Raw genomic sequence first — 26,014 nt, forward strand, 5'->3', positions numbered from 1 at the left:
ACTTGCATGTATAAATGTTTAACTTGTGGGTGATATTTCACTTGTTGAACTTTATTGATTAAATTACTATACAACTAAACAAAGATACATGGGTTTTTGATTTATAAATAAATTATCATAATGGGTGTCTTTTATTTATCTTTAAATGGGAGCTCTGACATTTTTGAATGCACTCTGATTAGTTCTGATCAGCAGGTTTCTGATCAGTTTTTCAGAAACCACTCAGAACAGAATGAAAGTTATAATGTCAAATTAAATAAATGTTTTAATGGCATCAAACCCATTAACTTTTACGGCAATAATTACAAGGTAATGGAATAATATTTTGTTATGCCCTGAAGGTTTGATGTGAAAATGAACACTACTTTCAATTCATAGTGCTTCCACATTGTCTCATATTTAAAGCTTACTTAAAATTGCTTATGAATATACAAAATCCAAGGCTGCACTAGATAAGTAAATAAATACATAGAGGAAAAAAGAGGAAAATAAATAAACCCGTTTCCTCACTGTGTCCTATGTTGTTTCTAGTGTCAATAACATCTTCATATTTACTCAAGAGCTGTTCAGAGCAAACAGTATTAAGTCTTTGCACATCCCAGATACTAAGTGGAACCAGGACTTCACACGCTGCCCCCTGCTGGTACGAGACAGTCCTGAGTTGTTCCTTGAAAGAAGTAAGAAGTCAGCTTCAGAAGTTGAACTCTTGAAGCTTAACCAAGCAGTTGGAGCAGCAGTTGGTCTTTGTTTTGCAGCGTTGCTCTGAAGGCGTCGGAGTGGAACGCAAGTAACTGTCAGGTGACTCAAAGTGCAGAGGCAGGAAACAAGGCCATAAATCACTCATAAAGGGAATATTACAGAGTCAATGAATGATGCATATGGAGATGAAAGGTGGGAGGCCCTGGCAGATGGCATCCAAAAGTCACATACTCTACCTCTGTTTTTCTCTTTCCCTCCCTCCCCTCTCTCTCTCCTATCATCCTCCGTTTCTTATGTATATCCAAGTCTCCCAACAAACCCAGCAATCCCCAGGAGCGGATTCGACCCCTCACCAGTTTGGATCATCCACAGAGCCCCTTTTATGACCCTTCCGGTGGCCCCATCACACCCCTCGCCCGAGTGGTAGTGGAGAGAATCGCAAGAAAGGTGATTTTAAAAGCGGTTTAAAAAACAGCTAGTTTAAAAAAATTTTTTTAAAAAAGCTAGTGATTTATTAAAGGGTTACTCCACCCCAAATGAACATTTTGTCATTAATCACTTTCCCCCATGTCATTCCAATCCCGTAAAAGCTTTGTTCGTCTTTGGAACACAATTTAAGATATTTTGGATGAAAACTGGGAGGGTCCCATTGACTGCCAAACAATAAACACTGTCAAGGCCCAGAAAAGTATGAAAGACATTGTCAGAATAGTCCATCTGCCATCGGTGGTTCAACTGTTACATTATGAAGCTACCAGAATACTTTTTGTATGCAAAAAAAAAAAAAAAAACGACTTTATTCAACAATTTGTCTCCTCTGCATCAGCGTAGTGCCATTTTGGAGATTATTCTCGTAGCTTCATAACGTTACGGTTGAACCACTGATGGCAGATGGACTGTTCTAATTCTGATTCTGAATTGTTTGGCAGTCAATGGGACAGTCACAAGCCTCCCGGTTCTCATCCAAAATATCTTAAATTGTGTTCTGAAGACGAACAAAACTTTTACAGGTTTGGAACGACGTGGGGGTAAGTGATTAATGACAAAATTTTCATTTTGGGGTGGAGTAACCCTTTAATAATTTAAATGTAAACTCTATATTTGTTAGCACTAATAATTTAATACCAAATGTAATCTTCAAATTAATATCCATACTGTACATTATGATGTGGTGATGCCTGAAATAAACATTTTTAAGCCTAAAATTTATTTTTATTTATTTATTTTTTACTTTGGATTTTTTATTTATAATTATTTAATAATTATAATTATTAAATAAATAATTAATTATTTATAAATAATATAGCATACAGCGTATTGTCCACTTATCAGTTATTGCCCATAACAGTGAGCATGTGTTTTTATGAATTTATTATTGTTTATTTCCTGTTCTTTAGCAAAATGGAACAGTTTTTTAATATATAGAGTATTCAGTATGAACAGCTGTCTTGTTTAATATAGCTACTGACCCTGAATTGCTGAGTCATAAAAGTCCATTTGCTAAACAAACTAAAGCAATTGCTTACAAAAATGTGTCAAAGCAAGCAGTCGTGAAACACAAAAACTCAGCAACGCTCATAACACATCTGTTATCCTTCAAATGACAGTGTTTGGAGGATTCTGTTCTAAAATAATCCATTCCGGAACTTATCGACATGAACCAGATCTCTTAATATTCCACACCAGATGTTTCATCTCTATCTCACAGCTGGGAAGAATCTCATCTCTAGGCTTTTGAGTGGGGTAAAGCGTGGGATTGCCTTGAGCCAGCTAGTTTACAATCATCTGCCCTCAGAGAATCTTTTTTTTTTTTGCGCGGGGCTTAGCGTGATAGTGATCAGATGGCAAATGGTGGATCTTATCAGGCGCTGTGATGTTGATCCATGTTCTTCCAATCTGCAGGGAGAGCAGTGCAATACCGTGCCCGACACCATAGACGATATCGTTGCTGATATTGCTCAGGAGGAGAAGGAGGAAGGTGCGTATGGCTACACTATCTTATCCAATTTGTAGCACCTCATTTAAAAACATAGCCACTGGACAATTTAATGAATAAGGCGGCCTGCAGGTATCTTAGAGTAAACCTCCCAATGTCCCTTCTGTCACGGTTAAGTCAAACAACAGGAAGATGAAGAAGAACTATATGCTTTACCATGGTGCACTTCAATTATGTTTGTTGGCTAATGCACTCTGCCAGATAATTACCTGTGGTTTCCCTCCAGTTTCTTGTGAGTTTCAGGAGTGGAAAGATGGGGACTGGAATGAACAAGAGCTTTGCTGCTTTTAAAGCTAAAGAGCGTCATTTCTATGCTACTAGCAGCTATTAGTCCTGCTCTGAACTCAGCCAGTGTTGCTGTCAGGCTGGTCAGGAAATGTTTTTATAGCAGCACCTAGCCACAGTGTGGGATAAAAAAAGAGACAGAAAGATAAAAATACTCAAAGAAAAGTCAATTTTTAAATGGCATTTCTATGAAAATGTGCTAAATATGTACTGACCCTCAGGCCAAGTTGTAGATGAGCTTGTTTCTTCATCAGAATGGATTTGGAGAAATTTAACATTACATCAGTTGCTCACCAGTGGATCCTCTGCAATGAATGGGTGCTGTCAGAATGAGAGTCCAAACAGCTGATAAAAGCATCACAATAATCAACAACATGACTCCAGTCCATCAATTAATCTCTTCTAGTGAATAGCTGCATTTTTTGGATTTGATTAATTTGTCATTAAGACTTTTGACTAAAACACGAATCTTCTATCTATTGCTTTCTCCAGTGAAAAAGTCGTCTAATCTAAATCAGGAGAGAAATATGCTCAGATCAAGCACCGTTTACAAGCGAAAACAGTCCAAAACTATTCTAAATAAATATGTTGATGAATTTTAATGTGAGGATAACAGGCGAGTGACTTTTTCAGTGGATGAATTGATGCATTATTTTGTCTAGAAGCAACAGTATAAATTTAAAGGGATAGTTCACCCAAAAATGCTAATTACCCCATGATTTACTCACCCTCAAGCCATCCAAGGTGTATATGACTTTCTTCTTTCAGACGAATGCAATCGGAGATATATATATAACACACACACACACAGGTGCTGGTCATATAATTAGAATATCATCAAAAAGTTGATTTATTTCACTAATTCCATTCAAAAAGTGAAACTTGTATATTATATTCATTCATTACACACAGACTGATATATTTTAAATGTTTATTTCTTTTAATTTTGATGATTATAACTGACAACTAAGGAAAATCCCAAATTCAGTATCTCAGAAAATTAGAATATTACTTAAGACCAATACAAAGAAAGGATTTTTAGAAATCTTGGCCAACTGAAAAGTATGAACATGAAAAGTATGAGCATGTACAGCACTCAATACTTAGTTGGGGCTCCTTTTGCCTGAATTACTGCAGCAATGCGGCGTGGCATGGAGTCGATCAGTCTGTGGCACTGCTCGGGTGTTATGAGAGCCCAGGTTGCTCTGATAGTGGCCTTCAGCTCTTCTGCATTGTTGGGTCTGGCATATCGCATCTTTCTCTTCACAATACCCCATCGATTTTCTATGGGGTTAAGGTCAGGCGAGTTTGCTGGCCAATTAAGAACAGGGATACCATGGTCCTTAAACCAGATACTGGTTGCTTTGGCACTGTGTGCAGGTGCCAAGTCCTGTTGGAAAATGAAATCTGCATCTCCATAAAGTTGGTCAGCAGCAGGAAGCATGAAGTGCTCTAAAATTTCCTGGTAGATGGCTGTGTTGACTGTGGACTTCAGAAAACACAGTGAACCAACACCAGCAGATGGCATGGCAGCCCTAATCATCACTGACTGTGGAAACTTCACACTGGACTTCAAGCAACATGGATTCTGTGCCTCTCCACTCTTCCTTCAGACTCTGGGACCTTGATTTCCAAATGAAATGCAAAATTTACTTTCATCTGAAAAGAGGACTTTGGACGACTGAGCAACAGTCCAGTTCTTTTTCTCCACAGCCCAGGTAAGACACTTCTGACGTTGTCTCTGGTTCAGAAGTGGCTTGGTAGCCCTTTTCCTGAAGACGTCTGAGCGTGGTGACTCTTGATGCACTGACTCCAGCTTCAGTCCACTCCTTGTGAAGCTCTCACAAGTGTTTGAATCAGCTTTGCTTGACAGTATTCTCAAGCTTGCGGTCATCCCTGTTGCTTGTGCACCTTTTCCTACCCACATTCTTCCTTCCAGTCAACTTTGCATTTAATATGCTTTGATACAGCACTCTGTAAACAGCCACACCTTTCAGTAATGACCCTCTGTGACTTACCCTCTTTGTGGAGGGCGTCAATGTTCGTCTTCTGGATCATTGCCAAGTCAGCAGTCTTCCCCATTATTGTGGTTTCAAAGAACAAGTGATACCCAGAATTTATTCTGTAGGGATGGTCATTAATTGAAACTCAAATGTAAATATTCTTCCTTAGTTATATATTTCCTTAGTTGTCAGTTATAATCATCCAAATTAAAAGAAATAAACATTTGAAATATATCAGTCTGTGTATAATGAATGAATATAATATACAAGTTTCACTTTTTGAATGGAAATAGTGAAATAAATCAACTTTTTGATGATATTCTAATTATATGACCAGCACCTGTGTGTATATATATATATATATATATATATATATATATATATCCAAGCTTTATAATGGCAGTGAATGGGTGTTGAGATATTTGAAGCCCAAGAAAGTGCGTCCATCCATCGTAAAAAGTGCTCCACACGACTCCAGGGGGTTAATAAAGGCCTTCTGAAGTGAATTGATGCATTTGTGTAAAAAAAAATCCTTATTTAAAACTTCATAAACCGTAATCTCTAGCTTATGCTAACTGTCGTAGGCATGTTCGTGAGAAAGTGGCGTTCCAGCAGATGACGTAGGACGCAGGCGTAGCTTAATCTCCGGTGAGAAGTGACAAACATGGAAGCACAGTGGAGAGAGCAAAACGCCAGTCATGAATTAGAAGTACCAGATGAGGATTTGTAAAGAAAAATGTTGGAGGATTTCGATATAAGCCAAGAGGAGACTGGTTTTCCTTTGCTCTAAACAAAACTTTGTTCTCAAGAGACTAGCATATTCTCAACAGAGCTTACGCTACATAGTACATCCTACGTCATCTGCTGGACCAATTCCAATTGTATTCCTCTGAAAGAAGATAGTCATAAACACCTAGGATGGCTTGAGGGTGAGTGAATTATTGGGAAATTTTCATTTTTTTGGGGTGAACTACCCCTTTAAAATGTCTTAATAATGGATGTATTTCTTACAAAAATGCAGCCTTTCACTTCAATGACATTAACTGCTGGACTAGAGTCATTTTGATCACTTGTGGATTATTGTAATGTTTTTATCAGCTGTTTAACCTCTCATTCTGATGGCACCCATTCACTGCTGAGGATCCACTGGTGAGCAAGTGACATAATTCTACATTTTTCCAAATCTGTTCTGATGGATCTACATCGTGAATGGATGAGTACATTTTCAGCAAATTTTCATTTTTCGGTGTACTATTCCTTTAAGGAAAGCTTTGTAAGTGCTACTGCTTTTCATGAACCATGCAATGTCCTTTAATGAGTCACTCACATTTCCACAGCTGACAACACTCCAGAGACGTGCATCTACTCAAACTGGTCTCCGTGGTCAGCCTGTAGCTCCTCCACCTGCGATAAGGGTCGACGGATGAGGCAGAGGATGCTAAAAGCACAGCTGGACCCCAACGTGCCCTGCCTGCATACCCAAGACTTTGAGCCCTGCATGGGGCCGGGCTGCAGCGAGGAGGGTGAGCTAGATAACGCTGGTCTCCAGCTCTCCAGTGCATATAAAACCCTTTGAGGCTGATGGATTTAGGGATCACTATCTCAGAGCGTGCCAGGAAGGAAGGTGCATAGAATAAGGGGGAAAAATGGAGGAAGAAGGAATAAAAATGTTGTGCAGAAAAGCATGTATGAAATGCTGAGTGGAGCAGGTAATTAACTGATAGTCTTGTTAGTGCGAGTAATGTAGAGAAATGCAAAGTCTCTGTTTTCAAGGTTACGCAAACCTTTGCCGACCTCAAACTGCTGTTGTGGAGTTTTATGCCTGCAATCTGCTCGAGCAGACCAGGGTATTGATTCCCTCGTTGGAGAGGTAGACGCTATAAACCATAACCATAAACTATATATTGTGGTTTATCGTTTAAAAGAATCAATACGACATTTGCACTTTGGTAGGTTGGCCGTTTGGGTCAGAGTATAAAATCTTGGTAAGTTAAACTGCAAATAATGTTTTCTCTTTTGAGTGCTTGGCTGTTTTTTCTTAGACCTGTATATCGACACACCTGTAAGGGATGCACAATCAAATTCAAATCACAATCGCTGTATGGCCTTCTGTGACCGCAAAAAGCTGTCATTTAATTAAGTAAATATAGTCTCCATGTGCTGTGGGTTCTAAACAGCCATTATTCACCAGTGTGACAGAAATAGGTCGTTTTCATTTTTCCACCAAAATAAAGGCAGAATTTAAATGTTTAAAGAATGAGTAGAATTATATTTTATGGTATAAAAATATTCTAAAATGCTCTACATTTTCAAAATATTCCAATGTTTTCAGTACAATATACTACTGAATAAAAATATTGTAATTTTACTATATTCTCTTACTATAAATCCTGCCGCGGAACAGAGAGCCATTCATATAGTTTTCTATTAAATTACATTATATTTGTCCCAAATCATTGTGAATGTACATAATGACTTCACCCTAGGCTATAAATTATGTATTGTGCATTTTTCAGCAAAACGTTTGTCTTTCTGTGGTCTGTATGCTTCATATAGAGAGCTGTAATATTCTAAATATTCTTTCTTTTTTGATAGAATGTGAAATATTATTGTATGTAAATATTGTATATTATGAAATAATTTAATTTCAGATTATATTTAAAAAGTTCTAAATATTCAAAAAAAATTCCATTGTGTTTAGTATATATACAATTGAATGAAATATTGTCATTTTAGAATATTTTATCAATAGTATATGAAATGCTGTATAAAATACAATATACTATATAAAAATATGCTCCGATATGTTCTAAATATTAATACAAATTATCACGACTAAAAAGGACCAAAAGTCTGAGTCTACTTTGAAGTACAATGTGAATGTAAAGGTAACTGCCTGTATTTCGGTCTTTCTCTCCAACTGGCGTCTGTGACATTCTCTCTTTTTTTTTCTCTATCTGTCAGCGTGTCTGCCTCATCTGTACCTCTCCATCCTCTGATCCGTCTGTTTTTCCACATCACGTCTTCATTCTGTCAGCTCTGACATGAGGCTTTTAAAGATGTTGAAGGCGGCTGTTTCTCGCCAGCACTCGCTATTGATTAATAGAAACTGCATTGCTTCACATAGACTCTCTTTTGTTTTTAATTAATGGGCCGTTAAGGGCCTGCATTGATTGATAATCCACCATCCTGTTGACAGGCCGACACTGGGGCCTCTGGGGGCCCCATCAGGGCCACGTTTATTTACAGCTCTTATTAATGATTCACTTAGTTCTGCTTTATTAGGTAGTGCTCGCTGCTGGTCCCAAATGGGGTCTGCAATTCTGCACTGGAGACAAATCTATGGAGAGTCGCCCCAAGTTCATCCATCCCGTCTGATAACAAATCTATTTACAAGCTCTGCCTTAGAGATAATTGGAACGGCTGAGGTGAGATAAAGCATGGCTGGATCGGTCAATTTGATCACATCTGTCAGCACTTTATAAGGGGAGAAAGGTGGAAGATACGAAAGATGAACTGTAGAGCACGGCAGCATTGAAAAAGGATAGAAAAGGATTGTAATCTTACAGTCTGTCATACATAAAGAAAGAGGATTATGGGAATGGGTCACTGCATTGAATCGCTCTGTATATAGTGAAGAGGGAATATCTTACACCTGTTTTCTTTATCATAATAAAGTAATTCGTCACGAGAGGCCGTTTTTAATGCATGGCCAGTAAATCATTAAATTGATATTAATATTTATAATAAACCCTATTATTAATAAGTGTATTAATAATACAACAAATAAAAGTGTTATTAAATTATTTATATTAAATATTATATTTGAAGTTAATTATAATATTGTAAAATGTTAACTACGACTACCAATAATAATCACAATCATTTTTTCATTATTATTATTAATATAATTATTATTCAATTCTACACATTAAATATTTAAATAATGTTAATTATAATATTATATAATTTACAGCAGTAATAATAATAATTGTTGTTGTTGTTACAATAAACAGTTTTTCTGACAATATAGTTCATTAGCCTATTGCTAACTTACCACCTATAATAACTGTACACATATAATAAATGAATTATTACTGAATTCTACACATTAGAAAATAAACTTGTTGTTAATTATTATATTGTATATTTAATAATAATAAAAAATAATAATCATCGTCATCGTCATCATCATAAAAGATTATAATAAACCAATTTCCTGGGAAGTAATATGGTTCATTATTATTATTATTATTAAATTCTACACCAAATATAATTAATAATTTAATAATAATAATGATGATGACAGTAAGCAAATTTTGTTGCAAGTAATATAGTTCATAATTATTATTATAATCATTAATTAGTAAAATATTTAGGGTGTCGAATTTAATAATAATAATAATAATAATGAACTATATTACTTGCCAAAAATTCGTCATTGTTATTATTATTATTAAATTTGACACATTAAATATTACTTTTGATGTTAATCATAATACTGTATTATTTAATATTATTTAGCAAAATATTTAGGGTGTAGAATTTATTAATAATAATATTAATAAAACAATTTTATGACAAGTAATTTAGGGTTACACTTCATTTTGATAGTCCACTTTAGACATTCTACTAACTATAAGTAACTTTTTAACTACATGTCAACTAATTCTCATTAATTTGCAACTACATGTCTACTAACTCTCAGTAGGGTAGGTTTAGGGTTAGTAGAATAAGTTGACATATACTTGCAAAGTTTCTCATATACAATATGTTCTATGTTGTGGACCCATCAAAATAAAGTGTTAGAAGATATTAAGCAGACAGCCTACTAATACTCTAATGACTGCTAGTTGACATGTAGTTGCAAAGTTACTTACTGTTAGTAGAGTATCTAAAGTGGACTATCAAAATAAAGTGTTACCTAATTTAGTTTAATTAGCCTGTTGCAAACTTACCATATTAATATATTCTATAATCTTACATAGACACAATTTGCTTTGTCCACAAAACAAATTTCAAGAATTAAAGCATAAATCTTTAGATCAAAAGTTTTTGTGAGAAATATAATTGCTGTCAGATGTATCCATTCACTCATCACCAGATCTCACAGTATACTTTTAGGAAAGATTTGTGACATGCAGTACCTCATTAGCATATGACTGTGTTCTGTTCCCTAGAGGCGTCCACATGTATGATGTCAGAGTGGATCAGCTGGTCTCCGTGCAGCGCCTCGTGTGGAATGGGCATGAGGTCCAGAGAGAGATACGTCAAGCAGTTCCCAGAGGACGGCTCCAGCTGCACGCTGCCAACCGAGGAGACAGAGAAGTGTGTGGTCAACGAGGACTGTTGTAAGTTATATACCGTATATGTTGTATTCATGTTTTCATGAGCGTTCAGTATAAGTATTTAGTCAAATAACTATCCTAAAATAACGTTAGACATATGTTTATGTGTGTTTCAGCACCCAGTAGCTGTGTGGTCACCGAGTGGGCTGAGTGGGAGCCCTGCAGCGTGAGCTGTGGAGTGGGGATGAGGAAGAGAGAGCGCATGATGAAGATGGAGGCCTCAGATGGCTCGCTCTGTCGAGCACAGCTGGTGGAGGCAGAGAAGTGTATGATGCCTGAGTGCAGTAAGTATGACGCCACGAAATGTCAATTCAGTCAATTCAATCCAACACCCTCTCATGGGCCAGGCAAGATGCCCTGCTTCACCAGGCTTGATTCATTACCAGAATTCCTCTTTGCTGCAAGTCGATTTCTAATTAGACCTGCTTGTCACTTGCCCCGGGTAGGGCTGGACCAGCCGTTCGTAAAGTCTTATTTAAATTGAGGCATCAAGTTCACACTTGGGGTTTTGTAGCAAAGTCAGTACTTAATTTGGCTCCATCATTTGTTTTAAAGACGAGACATACAGAAGCAGGTCATAAACGCTTTGTAAAGTCATATAATATCACCTTTATTTATCTGCTAAACAGCTTTTAAATTTGTAAATAGAAGTAGTATTTAATCGCTGTCCATTTAACATGTAACATGCTTCAAATTGAACAGTAATTAAGTTAACCTTTCAAATGTGATACATAAATAATCACAAAATATAATAAATGTTGTATAATTTAACAACAACAATAATAATAATCATCATCATAATGGAAGATGAATTTTTAAATAATTTAAATATGATTGATCTACAGTGGATGAGAAAACCAGTATGCATCATGGCAAAGTTTTGGTCTGAATACTATTTGTTTGACAAATATTTTAAAAATAGTTTATTTGACTGGCTATACAATATAAATCTAAAACATATGCTCTAAAATATACTTAATATACTTTTACATTTTTATAAACATAAACCATCATCACATGTAGCAATATTTTATAATACAAAAGATTTATATGTAATATGTAATATTTAATGTTATTATTTGCCATTTTCCTTACTTTTTATAGTAAGGAATAGTCCAATTCTCACTATTAACTATTAGCTATGATTTTTGCCTTAATATACTCTTAATTTGCTGCTTATTAATAGTTAGGTAGTTGTTAAGTTTAGGTATGGGGTAGAGACTAGGGTATCTAAAATATGGTCATGCAGAATAAGGCATTAATATGTACTTTATAACTACTAATAAACAGCCAGTATGCTAGTAATATGCATACTAGTTAAGAGTGAGAATAAGTCCTTAAAGTGTTACCTTTTTTAAACTTGCAAATTTATAAATAATATTGAATTAATATATTTATGCTTGCAAATCTTTAAGAGTTCATGTATAATTTGTATAGTTTATCTTTGTGTTTAGCGTGCTTCATCAAATGACTACTTCTTTCAAAACAAGTACTAAAACCTAGTATGCACTAGATTAGGTGGACTGCAAGTGTATGCACTATAAATTTAAAGCAGACTACAAATGTAGTATGCACTAGACACCGTGCACCTCTAATTTAGTATGCCTTGGGTTTATGAACAGTAGTAACTCTTCATACCTTCATACTCGTGTGTGTAGACGCAGCGGTGTGTATGCTGTCTCCGTGGTCAGACTGGGGAGAGTGCAGCGTTTCTTGCGGTGTGGGCATGCGTTCCCGTCAGCGCATGCTGAAGACACCCATAGAGCCCAGCCTGTGTCCGGATGAGCTCGAGCAGGTTGAAAAGTGCATGTTTCCTGAATGTCGTGAGTAACACACACACACACACACACACACACTTGTGTTTTCATGTAAATACTAGACTAACCCTAATGCGATTTACCAATTGAAGACATCCCTAAATGGAGGTTTTGTGATATTTAATTCACAAAATTGTCCTCAAATTGTAGTACATGCACAGAAATACACACATGAATGAAATTCTCCCTTTTAATTCTATCCTCCATTCCTCCTCCAGCCACGGACTGCATGCTGTCGGAGTGGTCAGCGTGGTCCGAGTGCAATAAGTCTTGTGGGAAGGGTCACATGATCCGCTCACGGATGGTCAAGCTAGAGCCTCAGTTTGGAGGGATGCCCTGTCCCGAGACAGTCCAGAGGAAGAAATGCAAGGTCCGCAAGTGCACGAAAGGCTCCCGCGCCAGCGAAAAGAGGAAGAGACAGGAAGCTTCAGACAGGAGGAGAGCAAAACCGAGCAGGGAGTCTGTGGCAGAGGAGAGCTCAGGTCCAGAATTATTTAGTATTTACTTATTGCAAGTTTAACTCTACGTCAACAGATCCTTCCTGGAAGCAGGATTTATGTTAATTGCACATAGTTTGTGCAGCTGAATCTGACTATAAAGTCAACTTGAAGTTAAAGTTAACTTTTTTATGTTCCTGGCTTTACTTTGCATGATTTATCAGAGGCAGGTATTCCAAAGAAGTCTTTACAATCTTTCAGTCATCAATGTGTAATAACTTTAACAGCCTCTTTAAAACTTTTCTTGGCTGATTTCACCTTGGTACAAAGCTGGTACAAAAAAATGTGAAATGGTAGGGAAAAATGAAATGTTTTTGCGTTGTCTCGTGATGCATTCTCCTGAGAATGCTTGTAAAACCTGTTTGCTCTCGAAAGAGACTTCTGCACAGTGCTTCACTCTTGTAATTATTGCACATAATTACTTGAGTAAGCTGTACAGAGCTCTAAAAAGAGACAAGGTGATGAGAAAAAAATGAAATTATATTTCATTTTTCATTTGCAAAACTTATGGGATCCCACAAGAAATATTGCTTCCGGGGATGAAAATAATATGAAGTGGCTGGGAAAACGGAAAAGCTTTCACAAAGTTTCTCTATGGAACGCAAAAGTTTTTCGAGCAAAAGAACAGTTTCTCTTTGGGAATGCGAAAAGTTTTGTGAGTGAACCCAAAAGCAGTAACCATTTTCAAATAACCATTGAAATGATGTGATGATGTGAAATTACAATTTTTTCACAATCCAGTCAGTTCCAAAGGATAAAATTCTACATCCCTAATCCTACCCAAACTTAACAACTACCTCACTATTAATAAGCAGCAAATTAAGAGTTTTTGAAGCAAAAGTCGTAGTTAATGGTTTGTTAATAGCAAGAATTTGACCTTAAAATAAAGTGTGATTGAAATTTTTATCACCCTTTTTACTATTCGTTAACTTCCTTTGTATATTGTTCCTGAAAAATCCTGCTAATTACCTTGTTCCAAAACTTAGTGAGCTGCCTACAGTGGAAATATTTCAAGTCATCATATGTGTGCTCTTAAAAGGCAGAGAACTAATAGAGCTGGTTTGTTAGATACTTTTTGATCAAACTCTAAACCATGCATTTGCATGTATTATTTATGGAGGCAATCCCAAAATACGTTGCAACAAGGTCTGAAACTTATAAAAATTGTTCTGTGACATTAAAAGTGAACGTTGGTGCCAATAGCCTTGTGTGCAGTGTGCTGATATATCACGCCGTTGCACTACAGGCGTCACGTTAAAGCTGAATTTTCAGCATCATTATTCCAGTCTTCAGTGTCACGTGATCCTTCAGAAATCATTCTAATATGCTGATTTGCTGCTCAAGAAACATTTCTTATTATTATCGATGTTGGAAATAGTCATGCTGATTAATATTTTTGTGGAAGCAATTTTTTTTTTCAGGATTCTTTGATGAATAGAAAGTTCAAAAGAACATTTATTTGAAATAGAAATCTTTTGCATCATTATAAATGTCTTTACAGTCACTTCCGAATAGAAATATTAAATCCTTTAAACTCTTTAAATCTTACTGACCCCAAATTTGGAATGATATTAGAGCAGCATTCCAAATCATTCACTTGAGCATTAAGATGCATCCTAACAAGGCAAAAATCTCTTCGTAAGCAACAAAGCAGCTTACTGTTTTGGAACAGAGCTAATATTTTTGTTATTGATCAAATTGTTCTCCTAAGCTCCCTGTAAATCTTCTGTATTGCTCTACGTGAGTCGATCAATACATCCCATCTTTTAAAGCTCTGCCACTCTGTGTGAGTCGGAGCATCTCTTATACACACACAAACACACACACATTATATTGTCAGCATATGATGAAGTGATTCAGTACGGCTACAGATGGTGATGTAGAGGATGTCCCAGGCTCATTGTACTAGAGAAGTCTCTCTGGTCTTGCCGCTTATTCCTAACACACATGGACACACACGCTCATACATCACCTTTAACTGTGCTGTCCCCATCAGCTGTGGAGGACACTGGTGATATTCACTTTTGGCACTTTATCTTGGTCACCCTCCAGCATGCTTAAAAAGCCCTCAACTTCCCCAGCTCCACCTGTATCGATCTGTTACGGGGTGATTTCATGTATTTTATCTATGGGGCTTATTATGTTATATGTGCAGCAGCAGTATTTTCTACATGCTCACAGCAGCAGCATTGCAGATCTATTCCGCCAAGACCAAACACAATAACCTTGTCATGATGCTAAACCCTCCGAGAGTTGTCATGACAGAAGTTTATTGGTGAACTATTTCATTAAAGGGCCAAAATCCCCCTTACACAAAACCCCCCTTGATTTTCTTTTACTCTCTTCCAACAGCCTGTCCGTTACGCCCGTGGTCCAGCTGGACGGAGTGTACCAAGCCGTGCGCCGGGGGGATCCAAGAGCGCGTGATGAACTTAAAGAAGAAAGGCAAATCTTCACAGCCCAACCACTGCAAAAACAAGAAGGAGATCCGTGCATGCAATGTGCACCCGTGCTAAAAGTGACTCTCTATCACTGTAACACACACACACACACCCCCCAACACACACTGAATCAGCCCTTAAAGAGGCTGAATAGGGCAGAAACAGCGTAGTTTTAACCTAAGGTTTCCTGAAGCGGGACTGGCAAGGGGTGTGTGTTCCAGCTTGTAGGGTTTTAGAGTAACACACACGTGGACCAGGCCTGTTATCCGTGATTAGTTTTAGATGCCTTCTTAGCGGGCGTATATACTGTATCAATGTATAACCGACTCTTTTCAGTACCACCTTCACTAAAACATCAGTGTGCACTTCTTTTTTTTTAACAATAATTACATTTTTCTTTCATTTGTTATGCACAACCACATTCTTTTTGGGTAAAGGTCAGCGGTCAAAACAGATACGTAGCATTTCCTGTAAACAAAACATGGTTCTCTGCATCCCATAAAGATTTTGGATGCAATCCTATACTGGTTTGTAAAGGAAAACAGGGCGTGATGTGGGATTCGCAAACAGTTTCTAATCCGAGGCTGCCTCTATTGAGCGATATCAAGGTGGGTCACTCACAATTGATGCCCAATTGATTCAGACAGCATGTGTTTGGTGAGGACAGAGGATTTTTTTTTCCTCGACTGTGAAATTTTGGGAAAATCTAGTCAAATACAGGCTTAGGGTGATGCATTGGCCGGGATACGGATAGTTTAACATTGTATTTCCAAACTAAAAAGCACAGGTAAACATAACCATTCAACCTTTTTTGGATTTATTTTATAAATCGTGATATATTAACTTGGAGTTGAAAATAGATTGTGACTTTTTATTGCATTATTAGATGTATAAGAGGCTAATGTGAAATATTAACTCATCTGTAGGGAAAGAAGGCGTTTAAATTAGACTTTTTCTTACTTTTATTGTGGAATTTTGATATTTAGCTTCAAAAAGTCTTGCCAAAGTCAAGTGTGGATTTTCTTTTTCTCTGTCGCTCTCTCTCCCTTTTTTCTTTTCACTCATCCCTTCTTCTGCAATATTCTGCTATTTTGGAATAAATCTTTACAATAAAAAAATTATGTGACTACATGTTTCGGATTGCTTATTGCCTCAAAATATATATATTTAAAATATAAAATGTATATATTTATTATAAAATAATATGCATTTAAACATTTTGCTTTTTCATATTCTTTCCTGGTCTAGAACAGTTTCTCTGTCTAACCACTAGAGGGAGACATTGGCTAAAGTTGCGCTACATAATTATGTTACAAATGCCACAGTTCGTCACCAAGTGACATTGTGATCATTACAATTAAACTTCACGACAAATGTGGCTGGAGGATGAAAACTTAAAGGAATAGGTCAGCCGAAAATTCTGTCATTCACATGCGTTATATATTTCTTCATATAGGCTATAACAGTGAAAGGCGACTGAATCTGTCATAGCATCTTTTAGCGTCTTTTTTGTGTTCCATAGATGAATGAACGTCTTGTGTATTTGGGACATCATTAATATTACAGTGTATATGTTTTTTTCTTTGCATAGGCCTACATTCTCTTAGCTTATGGATTTAAGAAATATCTGATTTAAGAAACATCTGAGATTTTAATTGGCCTAGAATTGGTTTTAGTCGTGGATAACTGCCTAAAATAGTCTGCTAGCTCTATCAAGCAAGGATGTGTCATATTTAGTGACCATGTTTACCTTGTAGCCTATTACACTTTGGTAAAAGCACAAGCGTCGAGCTGAAGTGCTGAGCTGTTACACGGCATTGGCGTATAATACATTTAGGTTTGAACTTTACACCGCGTGCCTTTTAAACCTTTCATGAAACTCCTACGGTGATTTAGCTCGACAAGTGTGGGGTAAACGGCCCAGGGGTTTATACTTTAAACACAGGAGATTTTCCTCTCTTGCTAAACATGATGGGAGCAATTTATTGTTAGAACGCATCATGTCTCGGCTAGAACTGAGCACTGAAATTAATTAAACTGGGCCAAACACAGCAGCTTGGTAGTCATGGTAACACGCGCTGAAGCCTTAATATTTCTCACACATGAAAGAACGACCGGGCAGTGGATTTAAAACTCCTAAAGTTTGGCTTATGAATATTAATGAGACTATGTGACGTTTAACAGTTGGCGTGCCTCATCTGTAAGCTACTTTAAAATGGTCTATAGTTTTTCAATAAGTTTGTGGGACAAAAACAGCAGCTTTCAACTAAATGCTATGTATTTTTAAGTATTAAAATAGATATTATACATCGTATATTGTCATATTACACTAAATAATGTTTTATACAATAAAAAGAAGTTAAATGCCACAGCATGCAAAGAAACTATACGCCCATTTTAATTGTTTCATTTAATGAATCGTCCAGACCAGTTGATTCATTAAAATTAATCTTAAAACAAAATTACCAGTGCATCAAGTTTTGGGTGTGTTTCAGTATGGTAAGGTGGCCGAGAGAGCTCAATGCCGGCAAATAGAAAAAACACCTGCAAATTAAGAAAACAACTTTCTCAATTTGACAACACACATGCTGCAAATGCTCACAACACAACCAAATAAAGAAACCCACTGCAAATAGAAAAAAAAAACACCTTCAAATTAATAAATCAACTTAATCAGTTTGACAACACATGCGCTGCAAATGCTCACAACACAAATAAAGAAACGCGCTGCAAATAAAATTCTTTATTTGGTTGTGTTCTGAGCATTTGTAGCACCTGCTGTCAAATTGATGAAGATGTTTTCTTGATTTGCTGGTGTTTTTTCTATTTGCATGTGTTTTCTGAAGTTGCAACGCGTTGAGCTCTCTAGGCCACCATAATATGTGCTTGATTCACTGCAAGAAGAATCGGCTCTTAAGAGTTATTTACATGGAACTCGGACTTCACTAGTCATGCTGTATGTTAAATTTAGGCTTTGTCCAAATATCCACACTTGCAGTCTTTGCATTTGACCACTTGACTACTTAAATGACGTATTTCCTGTATTTGGCCCAAGTGTTCAAGTGAGGATGAAGACCACAAGTGTGTGTCGAACTTTTCATTACCTGATGGGACACACACTTATAGTGTTGTAAAAATGCAAGTGTTTACATAGCTTTATTTTTATTTTAATTTGAAATACTTTGCATTTTAAAATCAACTTCTAAATGTCTGTTTAGGGGTCCGTATAACATGACATAATTTAATTTGTGGTGCTTCTAATTAAGTGATAAAAAGCAGTTGCAAATGTTGTACAAAATAAATATCACCACTACTCATCTTTGCACCAATAAAACGTAAAAACACAGTTTTTCTACCAAATTATATGTAATATTTAATTATTATATTAATATTTAACTTGCATTGGAAAGGTTTCCGTGACCTCTCGCGAGATCTCGGCAAAAAGTCCCACGATTTATATCCAGAACATGATGCATGATGGGATACGCTTAGCCTCGGTATTCGAGATAGTGTGGATTTAGTATCCATTAAGGGCACTGCACTTTGGGATTTTGAAGACATGGGACAGATTTGCACACTTACTTTGAACACTGCATAAAATAGAATTGTCTTGTTAAGAGTAATTTTGAAAACCGGTTCTGAATAAGGGGGTGTTTACGCGACACAGTTTTCAATTAAAACTGAAAACTCTATACATTTTGGCCGTTCACTTACAGTGAGTTAGTTCAGGCTGTCTGACAGTATTAAATGCTATTACATGGTGTTCAATGTAATTGGTTTCTTTCAGAGATGCCTCCCCTACATTCAGCTTTGCTTGAAGATTTTCCAGAGGTTGTGACCATTAGTTTGAAGAGCAGGTTACTGTCGGTGGGTTGGTAGAGACAGCCTGGATGTGTGGGGGAAAAATGTGGGTGAGTATAACAGTATATAGGTCTGTGGGGGGGTTGTAGGTGGGCAGGGCCTTCATGTTATTATAAAATGATGGAAACCATGGGAACATAATAGTTGTACTGTGGAAAGACCATGAAGCAGAGAATATTGTGCAGGGTACAAGGTGTTGAGATGTTGGTAATCCATGAAACGCATTTTAGAAAACATTATGTGCATCTATACGTACATAAAAGATGTTTCCTGGAGCCTTTTGTGAATTGAATGCTCCATTGCAAGGAATAAAGAATAGCAAAATTAGTATTGTGGGTTTTCAAATGTCACAATGCATTTCACAAAAAGAAAATTTGAAATGTTAATCTTCAGGCATTGGACAGAAGGCCGTTCAATCTCTTGAGAACAACAGAACGCAATTCTGCCTTTAGAAGCCATTCAGAAAGGTGCCACAAACAGCCCAAAGCGAGAAAGGAAAATACATGGATTGTGTCTTTTTCTATGCGTTTAGATGTAAGATGCGTATTCAGGTTGATTTTTCTTTGTTTGCTGCACACACTGTCCCTGAATGTTTGCACCATTACCTGTGATGAAAGTGGGCAGTAAAACAGTGCTGACAGCGGTACGTTCTGCTCTCATGTGTGATGGGAATTCAAGCTCAGGTGGTTTTAGTTTCTCTCGAGAACTACAAAAGGAACATGAAGAGCATTGACTGAGCTACCATTATAATCTGGAACACCTTGCATACGCAGACTTTGGAGTTTTATTATAAAATAGGCATATATTCTATTCATAAAATTACCTAGCGAGTCATTCAGAGTTGGAGAGATGTCCTTGTTGACTGTTCAGTGAGTCAGTAAGCTGATGACTCAGTAACCTAGGCACCTAGGCTTTTTCTTTAAATGAATCATAACAGGATTCATTTCTCTTCAACACACAGTAAGTTGTAGCCAAACCGCTGATGATTCTGCGACTGGTTCTTCAAGAACATTTTATTTTTTGTTATTTACTGATTTTATTTAAAAGTAATACAATTGTTTAAGAGACTGTTTGAGTGTATTGGCACTGCTTTGAGTTTTTTAAATTGTTTGATCATTTTAACCACATCAGTCATAAGCTGTTTGTTTGCGAGAAACAAATCTTTTATTAAGGTGATTTAACTTGAAACAGTCCATAATAACGCTTCTTTCACTTAAAAGTTCCCTGCTATCCACCGACATATTTGTTTAGAACTCTTTTAGCTTATAAACGTTGTTTGAGTTGTGCATATTTCTCTCCTGATTTACACAAGACTTGTTCACTGGAGAAATAAAGCAATATTATGGATAGATGACTTGAATTTGGGCTGGAAACAACTGTTTGAATTCAAAAACATCTTAATGATGAATTTACAAACACGCAGCTTTCTCTTCACAAGATGTTCATTGATGGTTCCTGGATTATTGTGATGTTGTTATCAGCTGTTTGGACTCTCATTCTGACGGCACCCATTCACTGCAGAGGATCCATTGGTGAGCAAGTGATGTAATGCAACATTTCTTCAAATCTGTTCTAATTAGGAAACAAACTCATCTACATCTTGTATGGCCTGAATGTAGGTACATTTTTGGGTGAACTAGTCCTTTAAGGTGTGGTCAAATTCACGATTGGCGGATTTTCACAGTCGAAATTGCATCATTTTAGGAATACTTGTGTTTGAGAATTTCGTCCGCATGAAAATTTCTTAACGAATTGGTCACATGAATTCACAAACGAATTGACCTACAAAACTACTTGGTTTGAAAGTGACTTCTGTGTGAGCGGTGCTTCATACATCGCAAGAATTTCAACAATAGACAATGGACCTTTTTGTTGGCAAAATTTCACTAAATCGAGCGCACCTTTAGACGAACAACACTTCAGATGTCACATTCTTTTAATCAAACTCTTAAATACATTTTTAACACAAGCTTCAAGTCAAACGTAATATCACTAATTGTTAACCCAAGAACTTCTTTGGGAATCATATTGAGTCGTTCATTAAAAAGTTCTGAATCTGATCTACAGGAACATCTAAAATGGTGTTTGCTGTATGAATTCTGTGGTCTCCTGTGTTCTTCTGTTCAATTTATAAGTCAGTTAACCTTCATTGTTGTACCTCGTCCTTAGAACTCTCGCTGGTGCTCTTGAAGGCTTCAGTCTTTACAAATCTGATAAGAAATGCAGAAAAATCAATGTCATGTCCAGACACGGCGAGACATGTTTGCTGGTGCAGGACTCAGCTGTTTTATTTCGCTCAACCAGCTGCTGGCCTTTGAGTCAAGCACAGAGGAGAACATAAATTTTTGGCACAGGGAAGCAGAGGGAGATATTCTCACTTCAAGATGACTGTGAATCTTTGTGTCTATTTGTTTATTCAAATGCATATGCCTATAATGCACCTCCCACATGGCTGGTGATTTTTACGTTTCTATGATTCTCCATAGGATTGCAGTGGCTCCAATTGCATCCTTGATCACAGACACACAGAGCAGCACAGAACATCAAGGCCTGAACCATTATTACACTCAGCTCAAAAGAGAACAGCTATTATATCTTTATTGCTGTGAATAATTGCTTCAAACTGCGCATTAATGCACACTGTACAGGTTAGAGCTATACAATGAATGAAACACATCCGAGCATTGAACATTTCTGAATATTAGCATTCTTTGTTCTGTTCTATTCATTTCAGTCCTGTTCAGTTCTCCTTTATTTCATTCTATTCTAATTATTTGGTTCGGTTTTCTCTACATTTTTCAGTTCAGTTGTTCTATTCTATAGCATTCTGTACCTATTACTAATTAGTCTATTAAACCAACATCCTGGAGTTTCAGTTATGTATCTGTATATATTCATGTACAGCATACATACATAGCCCATGTTTAATTGTGCATGTGTATGCATGCATTTCTAATAATGGCACATCCTTGTGTTTTTACAGGTCACTGTTTGGTATTGCCCTCTATTAAAGTTTAATAAGTAAGTGTTTGGGGAGGCGGGGGACAGTCAAGTCTTCCTGCTGCTCCTCCCTGTGAATGCCACCATAGTTAAGACATCTTTTATTCATGTGTTGACTTTTTCTAGCGTGTCTTTGTACTCCATTATATCAAATCCCACTGAGCGTCACCATCACCAGTCACTCTGCTCAAGATACACATTCACCGCAAAGCTGCCATACACATATCATTATTTTAAAAAATACAGGACTTTAGTTTTGGACTGGAGTCAGACATACAGTATATATAAAGGATCTGTCCCTTTAGCTAGAAAACAGCCATGAGCTATGATGTGCAACAGGTGGTTTTAGGGGGAGGGACTTTCTCATTCTAGAGCATTTGATTGGGCAAAATGCATCTAGTGCAGAATGAGTCATCAATATTTTTCATACATTTTCCCAGAAGATAAAGGGTCTGTTCTGAAAGATTGTGTATCTTTAGTCAGATGCATTTACATCGTAACTGTGTCACAGATGCAATCAACCGGAACTGTCTGTAAAGGTGGGAACCAAATGGTCCATACATTTAGAATAACAGTACTCCTCGGGAACTTCTTGTAGATTGCAGGATCTCCAGCGGGAAATCCTGACAGTATATATTGTTTCTAGCCATTTGTCTTTAGGTATAAAGTTCTGTCGTACGGACAGAACTTTGGGAGAAGCTATGGAGAACTTTGGAAGAAACTAGGAAGAAGTTAGGACCCTTACAAGGGTTAAGATTGTTTGAAGGATGACCTGCTAACATCGCTGCTGAAGATCTGCTACACTGCTACCTTCAATAAATTCTTCTCCCCACAAAAACTTTGGTCAAGCTTACTTATTTTATGTATTAGAGAAGTCTAGTACATTGGCGAGCCACCCAAAATACTGCTCAGCCAAATACAGCAAAATCTAACAATTTGGCGGGAGACAGCCAGGAGAGACTGACAAGAAGAGAACTCACCAACTGCAACAAGAAGTGAACAAAAGAGTTTTGGAGATTCTACAGTTTTTGTGTTGAAGATCAACAGAACGCATTTGTGGATATAAGTTATTTGAATCAACTGGATACTGTCTCAAAGATCCTAATTTGGTGAGTGAAACTATCAGCTCTCTAAAAGAACTTAAAGAACACTTTTTTCATAAGTAAGCAGACCAATCAATGTATTGAGCGTAGCCATCATAATCAGTGTAGCACTGTTTTAAGAGTTTTAGGCTTAGACCTTTCTCTTGAATCTGTAGGAACCTTTTAATTGATTTAGTTCATTCTCCTGAGACTGTAGGAGCTATAGAAATACCATTTATGGCTTCGTCCCGTCCTAGAGTCTGTAAGAATCATTTTAGAAAGAGGTTTAGTCCATTCTCATGAGACTGAAGGAGCCATGGACATGTAGTTCTAAGCTTAGTCCTGTTCTCTGGAGTCTGCAGGAATTGTTAAAGAAACAATTTAGTCCGGTGATGATTGTAGAAGCAGAAGCTTGATACTTTCTCTTTTTGTTTGTAGGAATTGTGTAAAAAAAAAAAATGGACTAAAAACTATTTAGTCCATTCGTCTGGAGACTGTAGGAGCCATAGATGGCATTGGGGCTGATGTTGCTGCAAGAATTGGGAATTCTTGACTGGGTGCTAATTCAGTAGCCACTATTTTAGATATAAATAATGTTCTAACTTGGTTAAAAGAAGATGGGCATATAGCCATGAAATTATAAGTTTGTTTGCCTTCTGTTGAAAGATACAGAAAGATCTAACGTATATTGTCTAAGGGACAAATTTGAAGCAAAGTAATTCAGCCTTCTGAGCTAGGACTTGAAGAAGAAGTCTTATCACTCAGGATTTGTCAGAAAATTAGCCTTAATGTGAATGTTTTGTTTTAAATGTAGTATTGAAAACTGAGATATAAAAATATTGATTTGTCTGTGTAACTGAAATGGTCAGTCTAACAGACTGCTGTGAATTTAGATCAGAATAAGCACCTTTTTACGGCTCTAACACCTTTTGTTCTGTTTTCACACCTCTGAGGGCACTTTTCCTGTACTTGCCATGGCTGAGTCTGCAAGAAACAATGGTAATGGCTCTGCTCTGAGACCAACAACAGAAAGACATGGGACAGAACCACCAAATGTGACCATTAGGCCCTTTCGCACCGCAGGAACCCACTTCTTGGCGTGGAACTACCCACTTTTTGGTGTGTTCGCACCGTGGGAACTAAGAACTGTTTTAGTTCCCGGAACTCCGTTTGGAGGAACTAATTAGCTCCTGCTTCAGAGTAGGGTCTAAAACAGTTCCATAGGAACTATCGTGACGTCAGTGTACGCTGATTGGCTAAACGCATACGAAAACACCCTCACCCGCCATGATTTAAAACGCTGTGTAAACTGTGTAAACATCGCATCAACTTATATTTCGCAAGAATGGAGAACAGCGATAGATGGACGGACGCTGAAGTGCAGGCACATTTGAACATTTTGAACTCCTTTCCGATCTTTCAATCGTTTGACGTATACGTCGACATTCCATGTCCATTATTGTGAACCCCGCAAGACACAACAACAACACCGCTCCGATCACAGCGTCCTCCATCATTTGTAAATGGGTTAAAACCAAAGATTTCTAAAGCCCTTAAAATCAGGTATGATGACTGGGACAGCACTGGAACAGCATTCATACAGATTGTTGAATGGTCAGCAAAGATTGAAAGAACACAGGAAGTCAAACTCCGAGCTTTGCGAGCCAAAACTTTGCCATGCAACAACCGGACAATTGGGAATGAGCATGAAGACAGTGAATATCTGAGATGCTCAAGAGCAAAAACTCAGGGAAGATGCAGACATTGAAACGAGGAAGGACACTGGGTTCGTGATTGTAAGCTGAGTTTGAGACATCAAAGTGATGAAGAGAAAAACCTGTTGAAGAGGTTTCAGCAATTGACAGCCAAACAAAAACAGACTCTGCTAAATGCTGTGGAGCCGCAGGGAAACTGAAGAACCTCTCTCTGCAGCACCAGCTAACGACATCTCATCCAAAAGCTGATGGACTCCATGTGTATGCAAACAAGACCAGTGAAGACATCCTACAGAAGGGAAAAGCATACACAGAAACCTCAACAACTGAAGCCAAAGATAATGTCCTAGTAGGCAGTGCTGCTAAACAAGCCGTAAAGGAGAGAGGTGAACATACAGCGGCATTAAGACAATTTCAAAAAGACGCAAAAACAGTTTTGCATAGTAAAAAGATTCAAACTAAAGTGTCCAGAAAACAATCTTCCATGTTAATGAAAGATGGAGCAAAACTGCATGATGACAACCAACGCATTAAGGAAAACCACAAGGAAAATGTACTATGCCCTTTTGAACGTGTCACAGGCCGGCCCATGTCCAATGAAAATCTGACATCTGACAGCCTTGTCCAAACTGATGAAAGACTCAGCCTGGCAGTACACAATGCCAAGAATCAAGTTTTGGCGCCTCCAAAGGGGGCCCATGGTATAGTGCCTAACAAATGCGTAAAGATTCAAAAAACTCATTTGTCACAACAAGAATCCAGGTGGGAAAGACCACTTGAGGATCTTTTAGTAACTGATGCAGCAGTTAAAGCGCAGGGAAACAATGAGTGGATTGATGAGAATTTGCGACGAGGGATAGATGGCAGTAGTGTTTTTCAGAGTCCAGATATGGCGGAACTAGGGTTTATAAGGCTCTAGCTTGTCGCCTGAGGACGAAGACATGAACATTTCACCACTGATAAACGCTGTAGTGTCCTGCCAACATTAAATAGGGACAGTTTTATTGGTAATTAGGCATGATTTGTTTGATTTGCCTTTTCTCTTGTGTGTGATTGCAGGTGTTCCAGCATTCCAGAGGATGAGCAAAGACATCCAAAGCTTGGACCATACTGCACTGGCCACGTAGATGAACACGCCTGAACATCCACAGAACACAATGACATCCACCACTTCCACAAGATTGCAACATCAAAATAAAAAAGGACTTAGGCATTCAATATAATATTATATTAAGTAATGGAGCCTGTATGCAGCATTCTGTATTCATGA

At 37.4% G+C, this 26,014-nt stretch overlaps 1 protein-coding gene across 1 annotated transcript in view; it reads left to right on the plus strand.

Annotated features, from left to right (window-relative positions):
* spon1b (spondin 1b) overlaps positions 1-16,217 on the plus strand; it is a 71,940-nt gene extending 55,723 nt beyond the window's left edge. Inside the window, exons 9-16 of the mRNA XM_058767642.1 lie at positions 1,006-1,146; positions 2,602-2,677; positions 6,321-6,506; positions 10,164-10,334; positions 10,448-10,615; positions 11,990-12,154; positions 12,367-12,630; positions 14,998-16,217. Of these exons, the coding sequence (XP_058623625.1) occupies positions 1,006-1,146; positions 2,602-2,677; positions 6,321-6,506; positions 10,164-10,334; positions 10,448-10,615; positions 11,990-12,154; positions 12,367-12,630; positions 14,998-15,161 (1,335 nt within the window). The 3' untranslated portion in view covers positions 15,162-16,217. The remainder of the gene's footprint in view (positions 1-1,005; positions 1,147-2,601; positions 2,678-6,320; positions 6,507-10,163; positions 10,335-10,447; positions 10,616-11,989; positions 12,155-12,366; positions 12,631-14,997) is intronic.
* The last annotated feature ends 9,797 nt before the right edge of the window (positions 16,218-26,014 follow it).

The sequence above is a fragment of the Onychostoma macrolepis genome, chromosome 25 (assembly GCF_012432095.1).
Source record: "Onychostoma macrolepis isolate SWU-2019 chromosome 25, ASM1243209v1, whole genome shotgun sequence".
In the NCBI taxonomy this organism is placed as follows: domain Eukaryota; kingdom Metazoa; phylum Chordata; class Actinopteri; order Cypriniformes; family Cyprinidae; genus Onychostoma; species Onychostoma macrolepis.